Genomic DNA, 10,404 nt, shown 5'->3' with positions numbered 1-10,404 from the left:
TGCTGGCAGTGATTGTCGGCTCAGCTCGTTGAGCTGCTGTTGGCTCCTGGAGAAAGGGGAGTGCCTAGAGGGACTTACTGATTCCTAGAATTTTATTTGCTTCAGTCTGCTGTTCAGGTTTGAGGTAAAGACTCCACAACAAGGAGTTCAGGCACTCTTTCAAAGCCCTAACGTCTAAAAAAAAAGAAGTTTGCAGGAGAAGCAGTGGAAAGGTCAGACTGTTTTCTGTCTGGCCATGTTCAGCAGGTTAAAGAAGCTGATCGGGGCTCCTGAGCCTCATCCTGCTCAAGCCGCCGCCACTCCGGCTTCTGCCCCGGCTCCACCGGCTACGGTAAGACCTTAAATCTCCCTTTATTTTAATTTGACAAACACTGTGTTCATCCAGTGAACACACCATTCAAATTAAACATTAATCAGGTTCATTGGCTTCTGCAAGCTTGTCAGACTGAGTTGTATTAAAATACACAACAGGAGGTGAAAACCTCTGAGGCAGCTTGACACTAATATGGACAGGAGCTGTCACTGGTTCTTCTTCAAAAGGTAGGCTGGTGCTGCACAGGTGGATACTATACTGGCAGGCTAATCACTGCTATTTGTTCTCTTCCCTCTGCCTGTGTTTTTAATTTAAAGCAGGAAAAACCGCCAGAAAAGAAAGAAGAAAAAGAAGATCAGCCCACGAAAGAGGAGGAAAAGAAAGAGAAGGAAAAGAAAGAGGAGGAAAAGAAAGAAGAAGAAAAGAAAGAGGAGGAGAAGAAAGAAGAAGAAAAGAAAGAGGAGGAGAAGAAAGAAGAAGAAAAGAAAGAGGAGGAGAAGAAAGAAGAAGCGCCAAAAACAGGTGAGATGCATGTTTATCTGAGCTGAGTTCCACATTCAGTTACATTGTTATTAGGTTGATGGTCAAGTGTTTTGAAGTGAATGTTTTTTGGTCAGTATGTACCATCGTCCACAGATGTGAGAGCTGTTGTTTCGCTCTGCCACACTCTCTCACCTTGCTGTAGATTCACTAAATGTGTCTTTTAGTGGATTGTTAGACTGTCCATCTGCTCCCTGTTTCTCTGTGAATCACAGACAAAGGGATTGGTGTCATCTGGCTGATCCTGTATCACAAACAGTGAGCACTTTCTTGGGAAGGTTTAGGTTCCCACTGCTGTACTAAAGTATGCAATAAGAAACAGCCTTTCTTCATGCTGTGGTGATCTTTGCCTCGTGTACCAGTGGTTTAAAATACGAACAGCATCCCTCGGGATGTGTAAGAATAGAGCGCTGAATGTCAAATAAGCATGCGGTACACGGTGCTGCTCTGGTTGTTGAACTTTGCACTTGAATTGTTTTTTAAATATATTTCTACAGAATATAATCTGTAGGTTTTCAGTGGGGGTTCTGTAACAGTCATAGAAATGAAAAACTAAAGAATGCTGTTATATTTTTCTTCCAGCTCCAGCACCTGCGCAGGCACCTGCTCCTCCCGCTCCCACTGCTGCTCCTGCTGCTGCTCCTGCTGCTGCTCCTGCTGCTGCCAATCCAGAGGACGTTGAAGGGTTAGAATTCATCATGCTTGTACTCCTTTTTTGGCTAATTTAAGGGCATTAACAATTATTACGTTATTAGTTTTATAATTACAGCCATTTTTATACATAACCCTCCAAAGTTAGAAGCACAAATGTAATTGAACAATTGACTGGCAAGCAGTTTCATGGCCAGATGAGGCCAGCTCCGTTATTTTGTGACATATTGAGCAGATCAAATATCTGGAGTTAATTCCAAGTGTTGAGCTTTGGTAACTGTTCACTGGGACTCGCAACTCTCAAGGTCCAGAGAGATGATGATGCAAGTGAAGGTGGCATTACGCTGAAAAACCTAAATGAAGCGGTCAGAGAGAGAAAGTACAACTTAGGAGCAGTCAGTTCAACAATCTGGTTCATTTTTAGCAATCAGGTATGCGCCGGCCAGCTTAACAGTATCAAAGACTACTAGAGAAGTCTATTAAAGTGGATCGCAGAATTGTTTCCATGGTTAAGAAAACCCCTTCATAGAAGGTTTCTATCAAAGTCAGGAACACTCTGGGGGAGGTTGGAGTATCAGAGGGTTTACAAAAAGGGGCAACCACTGGTTACACACAAGGACAAGAAGGTTACAGTAGACTTTGCCAGAAAACATCTGAAAAGAATCTGCACAGTTCTGAAAAAATGGACAGATAAAACCTGATGTGAAGCAGAATGATAGGAAGAGAAAAGTGTGGCGAAGGAAACAAGCAACTCGTGTACAGCTACCAGTGGAACTGGGCTGCTAATGTTTATTTGTGATGAGGCTGCTGATAGAAGTAGCAGGATGAAGTGTTCAGAGCTATACTCTCTGCACTGATTCCACTTCACAGTGCAAATGGATAATGGCCCACAGCACACTGCAAAAGACACCCAAGAGTTTCTCAAGGTAAAGAAATGAGCTGTTCTTCAACTCCCAAGCGAGTCCCCTGATTTCACCCCAGCAGAGCATGCTTTTCAGTTCTTAAGTACAAACCTGAATACAGAGAGAGCCACAAACAAGCACCAGCTGCCTTAAAAGCCTGGCAGAGCAACTCGAGGGAGAAAACAAGGTATTTGACGACATCCAGACCAGTCACTGGCTTTAAATGATTTTGATCCGAGCCTGAGAAGCAAAACTATTTTAAAATTATGTTTAACTGCTTACATCCAAGCATCTGAAAATAGGGGACTACATAAAAAATTTGCTATAACTCCTAAAGAGTTAATGTTAAACCCCGTGAATTAAAGTTGAAAGTAAATCAATCACATATTGAGTGTTTTAAAGCTGGTTTCATTCTCCAAATACTAATGGACATAACTGTAGCTGTTCCCTGTTGAAACCTCTAACATCATGGGCGTGTCTGTTAGTTTTCACAGCAACCAGTTGCCTACATGTGAGGCATTTAGGGGGCATCTGTAGAACAACCTGGGTTACATTCTCCCTTTATGGGCACTGCACCAGGACACATTAACTGTACTAAGAATAACTTGGCCCTCCTTTAGCTCTGCTTTTTTCATGAACTCTGAGCTGCTTGAGGACCGGAATAGTTACAGGTATATCTAACAGGTATCTAACAGTAAAAACTGATGACTCCACAGAGTCACCCCCCTCCCACTCTCTCAGTTGTGCATACAATGAGATAGGTCTCAGGAGACCTTCTACACTTGCTGTAGAAGATGTGATAACACTGTGGCTTGCAGCATGTGACACCTAAAAGCAGGAAAGGAGATTAGGAGCTTATAGTGGTATTTGTGACTGAGATTGATCTGGCTGTGTTCTCATGCAAGCTGGAGTCACTTCAATAGAATTTAAAGGGAATGTTGAGGGAATATATTCATGTCATGGAAATGTAACAAATGCCTATTTAACAAGTGGAAAAGCAGCGCTGCTGTCGTCTCTCCCGGTGTGTTCCTAAAGCTATGAGTTGTGTGTTTTATTCTAATTTATTCTGTTTTTAGTGAAGAAGCTCCTCCTCCACCTGTTGTCTACTCCCGCTACACAGACGACACCATCCGATATTTAGCCAAGAGGTTAAAAGAACGCACAGAGATACTCAAAGAGAAGGCCATAGACCCTTACGCCACATCTCCAGAAGTCACACCACCTGTCAGTAAGTGTGGTCAAAAACAAGCCGGCATGCTTAGAGAGAAAAACAACAACATGCAAACTAATGTCTTAAATCATTGTATGCTTCTTTTGCCTTTTAGCACCTATTCTGAGAAAGGATGACTACATCCGACTGAAAGAAGAGGAGCGCGTAGCCAAGGAAGAAGCGGAAAAGAAGAAGGCGGAAGAAGCGGCCAAAAAGGCAGAAGAGAAGAAGAAAAAAGATGAGGAGAAAAGGTTGGAGGCCGAGAAGAAAGCCGAGGAGGAGCGACTGGCAGAGGAGGCCAAGAGGAAAGAAAGGATCCTCCCAGAAATCAGCTGCTCCTGCTTTGACGTCCTCTTCCATCCAGTGGAGGAAAAAATGGATGTCTTCTTGGGGACCACCATTGATCCTTTCACAGGTAGGCATCACAGCTAAGCTCAATGAATTTCTTGGATTTACCTTTAAATACTTGACAGACATTTCTGTCATTCTCTCTCCAGATCGTCGGTACATTTCCTGGTTGAGCTTCGTGGCATTGGCGTACAATTACAACGTCTGGTTTTGCTCAGCCAGGCTGGCTTTCCCTTACCACGGTGAAACTGCCAACCGCTACTGGATATTCCTCGACATTCTTAGCGACATTGTAAATGTAATAGACATCGTTGTTTGGCAGCCTCGCCTTCAGTTTGTCAAAGCTGGAGACATCATTGTAAGTGACAAACCACTCAATCACATGTACCTGATAACATTTTAATAGTGTAATTGACTTTCACACCTCTGTTGCTTGCAGAAAGACAGAGCTTTGACTAAGGTGCATTATCGAAAATCACAACGATTTAAGGTGAGAACATGTGTCCAGTGGTGGAAAGTAACTAAATACATTTACTTAAGTACTCCAGTTAAGTACAGTTTTGTTCAACAACTGAAAAATAACACAATTAACATAATTTCAGGAATTGTGGTACTTGCTTATTTCAGCAAGATAAAGCCAAACTACACATATTCCAAATCCAAGACTCCATAAATGAGTGGAGGTGCTGAGCTGGCCTGCCTTAATGTCCAAAACAACAAGCACTGGCACTGGCATGAAATTAGCATATATTATAAATAAATAAATAAAATCCTATTTATTAAATGGTTTGAATTAAATTAAACACTTTATAACACTAAAGGCGACTAAAGATGTAATTCCGCTGTAATTAAATGGAATTTTAATGTATTTTATTTGGTATTACGTTGTAATTAAATGTACCTACAAATACTGACAGGTAAACACACTAGAACAAGAAAGTTAAAACTAAAGTGTTTGCAGGAAATAAAGAAATAATTATAGTGTAAGTAAATGTAAGTACTGCATAAGCAGTTTTAAGTAGTGTCCAATTTCATGGTAATTTTGCAGAAAAACAGTTTTTCCACATCATACAAACGCTGTACTTTTTGGGGCGTGGGTCGTATTATAGAGTGGATTAATCTTACCTTTTTACATCTTTATTTGATATTCATTATGTTGTTGTGCACGATCGATGTTCTGTTTTTCAAGTGTCCTTTTATCTTACTAATATACGTGTGATAAAGACTGTAAAGTGCACTTGCAATGTAAGAATGGGAAATGTTTGTGTTTGTGCAATATTACTAAGAAATTACATAATACGTAAAAATAACTTACAGAATATTTTATGTCTCCTTTCCTGTAAAATACCTGAAGTCATACAAAACTTACAATTACTGATTTAAGCATTTCTTAAAATGACTCACACGGTACTTACACTTAAGTACAATCTAGTCATTCCATTGTTTTCTCTACAAACCTGACTTGTTACCACTTTATTCTAAGTATTTGAAGGTAAATATAGTTATATTGCAATTTTAAGCAAAAGACAGTGAAATTCCTTTTAATTACTGGGGAATTACACCCCCTTTTCTTGCAGACCGTAATATAAAGTGGTACAATCTTAAATATATAGATTTGGATAGATGGTGACACTGCATTTGTTTTTTATCCACATTTTTGCAGTTAGCAGTTTAAATTGTTATATTTTCTTTATTCTTCTTTCATATCTGTGAGCTTTGCAGCAAAATCCAAAGTTTAACAAATGTTTGTATTCTGCTCCATGTAGACTGATATAATCAGCATCCTCCCCTTCGACCTTCTCTGCCTGTACTTTGAGTTCTCCTCGTTATACCGACTGAACCGCTTCATCAGGGTAGGCATGACGATGCTAACTTCTTTTTATTGTACTTTTTTTCCATTACATTTTCTGATAAGTTCCTTTACTTTCCCCCCTTTGTGTTCTAGATTGATTCCTTCTTTGAGTTCAGTGATCGACTTGAGAGTGTCATGGCCAAAGCTTACATCTGGAGGTGACTGCTCGTGAATCGCATGATGTCACTGTTTTGTATCTTTAGCGTCACCATTTCTGTCTTTTCCGACACAGAGTTGCCCGCACCACAGGCTACCTGCTCTACATGCTTCACCTCAACGCCTGTGCTTACTACGTTGCCTCAGTGCACCAGGGTCTTGCCACAACTACATGGGTGTATGACGGGAATGGCACAGCGTATGTTCACCAGTTTGTGACCTGAAGTTCTACACTGTACTCTGGAGTTCACCATGGAACTGAAACATGTCATTTCATAATCAAATATATCACTTTTCCTTATAATGAAACAATTTAAAACTCAGAGAGAGTTCTGTGTAAAGAATAAAAAACAACAAAAAGCAAAAAGCAGGGGTATTTAAAGGCAAGCTTAACAAGGCCAAGGCAAGCTGTATCTATGTAGCGATGTTGTGAATATTATGGCACGGTGTTGTGACTTGGTGTTTCCAAAACCAAATCTATTTCATTATTTAATGACACATATGCCAATGTTATTTTGCTTGCTGGTATGCAGTATGCAGATGAAGATGATTATTTACCGTGCTGCGTGTGCTTGGGGAAATCAGCAGCGCCCTCTGTTGTAACCTAACGTGCACAGCATGCTCCATGATTTTTGTAAGAGTGACTCCTGAACAAAGACCAGCTCTGCTTTATCCTTTTTTTTTTTAATATTATTTGAGAATTGTGTGGCGTGCTCTGGCATTCACCTTAGCTTGGAGATACAAATCTAAATGATGTCCATTAATTAACTGCAGATTGATTCAACTCTCTGATATTAATAATTATTTTCAGCTTTAGCAAATCAAATGCAGTGCTCCTGAGGAAGTTTAACCATACTGATGCTGACAGAGGGACTTGCTCTTGATAACTTTTTGTTCGATGAGTGACGTCGGCTGACTTACACAGAGAAGTCCTGACTGACATCGCTCACTTTTGAATTCAGTTTAAAGACCTCGTATTGTTCTGTTTTAATACTCCTGTATTTAAAAATGTTTATATTTCATCTTCATCTGTGGTAACGCCTCTCTTTAACCCTTTCATGCATAGTGGTCACTACAGTGTACAGCTATTCAAAGGCTGTTCTTGTAGTTGTGTCAGTGTTGATGGTATACTTGCACATAAACAGTGGACACTGATGTGTCACTACATACTCTGCCACCCACTGGTCAGCCAGTTGTCCACCTCAGTGGACATGTAAAAAACTACATGTTTAAAAAAATGAAGCTCAAACATCTTTTTTCATACCTAAAGATGAATAAAAATACTAATGAAAAAAATCCTGATTGAAGTTGTCATAATTCATGCATGAAAGGGTTAAAGTTCTGGGTGGACTGTCTCTTAGGACCATGTTAGAGCTTTACACAGTATAAAGGCGTACCATGCTCCTGTTGATCCCAGTAAACTAAAAGATTTACGACATGCCGTCTGTAGCTGTGGATAACGCCTGTCTTTCCCCTCCTGTCCCTGCGCAGGTACCTGCGTTGCTACTACTTTGCAGTTCGCAGTCTCATCAACATCGGGGGTTTACCGGAACCTGTAACCACCTTCGAGATTTCCTTTCAGATGGCTAACTTCTTTATTGGTGTCTTTGTGTTCTCAAGTTTGATCGGACAGGTAGGAGGATATTCTTCAATGTGATCACCATTCATCTTTTTTTTAATATCCCACCTGTTAATATCTATTACTTCTCTGTGACACTTTACATTTCTGCCTTTCTTTCTTTCAGATGAGAGATGTCATAGGAGCAGCTACAGCAGCTCAGACATACTTCCGGGCGTCAATGGACGGATGTGTTGCCTATATGAACACCTATACGATCCCCAAGCTAGTCCAGAACAGAGTCCGCACCTGGTACAACTACACCTGGGCAGCTCAGGGAATGCTGGGTGAGAAATTTATACCTGTCAGTGTCCTCGCCAGAAGAAGTTGATGAGTTTAAATGAGGAACAGGGAATATTCATCCACACAAATACATTTCTACATAAAAAACAAACAAACAAACAAAAGAAAACGAGTCGTGGCCACTGGGCCTGGTTCTGCTGGAGGTTTCTTCCTGTTAAAAGGAAGATTTTACTTCCCACTGTCACCAAGGGCTTGCTCATGGGGCGTCGTTTGATTGTTAAGCGTTTTCTCTGTATTATTGTGAGGTCTTTACCTTACAATATAAAGTGTCTTGACACAACTGCTGTTGTGATTTGGTGCTATATATCAAAATGCAACTGAAATGAATTAAAGTTACAGCTGAGGTAATGAAAAAGACTCAGCCATTCCTTAAGGATTCAAGCTTGACTAATAATGAGCCGTAAAAATCCACAGACTAAAAATCTGGAATGCGCTTACATGGAATCACACCGTCTGTCCTTCTCAGATGAGTCCGAGCTCCTGGACAAGATGCCTCTGGTGATGAGAATTGCCATTGCTGTGGATGTCAACCTTGCCACATTCCAGAAGATTGCATTGTTCCAGGTGAGGCTGCTTAAGCTTTAGCGCTCTAGTGCTATAGAAAGTGTTAGAGAAAGGGCGTGTGAGTGGACAGATGATGAACTGTAGCATTTTTGGACCAAAACCTTTGAAATCAAAGTTGTGCTGGCTGCTGTCATCTTTCAGAGATGAGTAAAGCAGAGCTGCTGTGATTCAGTGAAAGTCAGTACTCACTACACTCTGTCCTTCAGGGCTGTGACCAGCAGATGTTAGTGGACATGTTACTGCGGCTCAAGTCAATCATTTATCTACCCGGAGACTTTGTTGTGAAGAAGGTTGGTGTATACATATGTGTATACATGTATATAGGTAACGACATGGCTACAAAGTAGCAAGCAACATATTTTTGAACTGTGCTGATCATCATGAAGCAACAAGGTGACCTGAGCTGAGTGTCACTGCGCTGTTCTGCCCTCTGCAGGGTGACATCGGTAAAGAGATGTACATCATCAAAAGCGGGGCGGTGCAGGTGGTGGGAGGACCCGACAACAGCATCGTGTTTGTGACGCTGAAGGCCGGCTCTGTGTTTGGGGAAATCAGGTAAGTCTGCAGCATCAGGAAGGACAGCTGGTGCTGTGAAACCTTTGTTACAATGATGACAAATTAACTTTGGGTGAACATAATCTAAGGAGGAAAAAAGATCCAGCAGTCTTCATCACGTCTTTAATGCTGCTTTTGTGAAGTTGTGTACGTTGCTCGGTAGTTGTGTTGCATTATTTTGGTATGGACTGCCATAGTAGGCCATATTATTTTTTGTCTGCGTACCCAACCACAGTTTACTACAGTCGGCTAAAGATGGAGGAAACAGGCGCACCGCCAATGTAAAAGCTCACGGCTTCGCAAACCTTTTTGTGCTGGAGAAGAAAGACCTGTTTGATATCCTCGTCCACTACCCGGAGTCTGAGAAGGTGCTGGCCAGGAAGGGCAGGTGAGCCGCTTATTAGTGCTTCAGGAACCGTTTTTTCATTCAAATTTAAAAGTAAAAGTATCATATACCCTGCAAACCTCCATCCAAATCATTAAGTTAAATGAAATTTAAATATGCATCCTTTTAAGAACTGTGTGTGTGTTTTGTTACTGTGAAGGAAGCTAGTCAAAGCCAAAGGAGCTGTACCTGCTAAAGGTAATGAGGAGAAGCAGAAAGGACTGGCTCTGTTTGGACCAAAGCCACCAACACCCAAGCTACTCAGAGCCTTTGCCAATTTGAAAAAACTCAAGGTAAACGTGATGTGGGGAAGTGTGTTCTGCTGTAGGCTGTTTAAAAGCATTGATGGCTAAAGTATTTGTGATGTTGGGTCCTGTCTTCACTTTGTCTTCTTGTCCACAGAAAATGGAAGAGGAGACGAAATAGGAAGTGGATGTGGAGTGTTATTGAGAGTCACAATTTTAAAGTTGGTATCTTCTACTTTTCTCTTGCTACCAAAAGACCCATAATGGGACCGGTCTGCAGCGACCAGAAGAGCTGTTGTGATTCAAAGGTTTATGTGTCCTGATACTCTTCAGTCCAATTGATCATAGCAATTTGGAAACAGCAAAGTGCTATGATCGGAAAGCAATAATAATCTCTCCTAAACTCTTTGCGGATTCATCAATAGACACAGAACAGTCTGTGACAACAGAAGAGAACAACTGCTTAAAATTTGTGTCATTCAAATGATCGACTTTTCATAATAAAAAAATAAAAAAAAAAAGGCAAAAATTGTTCAGTCTCATTATTAGGTGTTCTGGGTGGTGTGATGCTCTTCCATCCCTTAGATCACAGGTGTCAAACTCCAGGCCTCGAGGGCCGCTGTCCTTCTTGTTTTCCAACTAACCTGCCCTTATAGCTTCTTACTGGCAAAGCACACCTGATCCAGGTAATCAGCAGCAGGTAGTTCAGGGATATCTCAAAACAAGCAGGATACTGGCCCTCGAGGACTGGAGTTTGACACC

General features: G+C 41.2%; 1 protein-coding gene across 1 annotated transcript; it reads left to right on the top strand.

The window, feature by feature from the left end:
* Window positions 1-235: 235 nt before the first annotated feature.
* On the top strand, window positions 236-10,160 carry LOC116335762 (cyclic nucleotide-gated cation channel beta-3-like). Its single transcript, XM_031759518.2, has 18 exons — window positions 236-331; window positions 1,216-1,249; window positions 1,436-1,538; window positions 3,483-3,634; window positions 3,732-4,031; window positions 4,114-4,322; window positions 4,404-4,454; window positions 5,731-5,817; window positions 5,910-5,974; window positions 6,049-6,171; window positions 7,464-7,605; window positions 7,718-7,877; window positions 8,360-8,457; window positions 8,664-8,747; window positions 8,894-9,012; window positions 9,248-9,400; window positions 9,558-9,690; window positions 9,800-10,160. The coding sequence occupies exons 1-18, from the start codon at window positions 236-238 to the stop codon at window positions 9,821-9,823; spliced, it is 2,133 nt and encodes a 710-aa protein (XP_031615378.1). The 3' UTR covers window positions 9,824-10,160.
* The last annotated feature ends 244 nt before the right edge of the window (window positions 10,161-10,404 follow it).

This window comes from Oreochromis aureus, linkage group 9 (assembly GCF_013358895.1).
Source record: "Oreochromis aureus strain Israel breed Guangdong linkage group 9, ZZ_aureus, whole genome shotgun sequence".
NCBI classification, from domain to species: Eukaryota; Metazoa; Chordata; class Actinopteri; order Cichliformes; family Cichlidae; genus Oreochromis; species Oreochromis aureus.
Note: the sequence above shows the minus strand (reverse complement) of the source record. Positions and strands in the feature narration are given on the sequence as shown.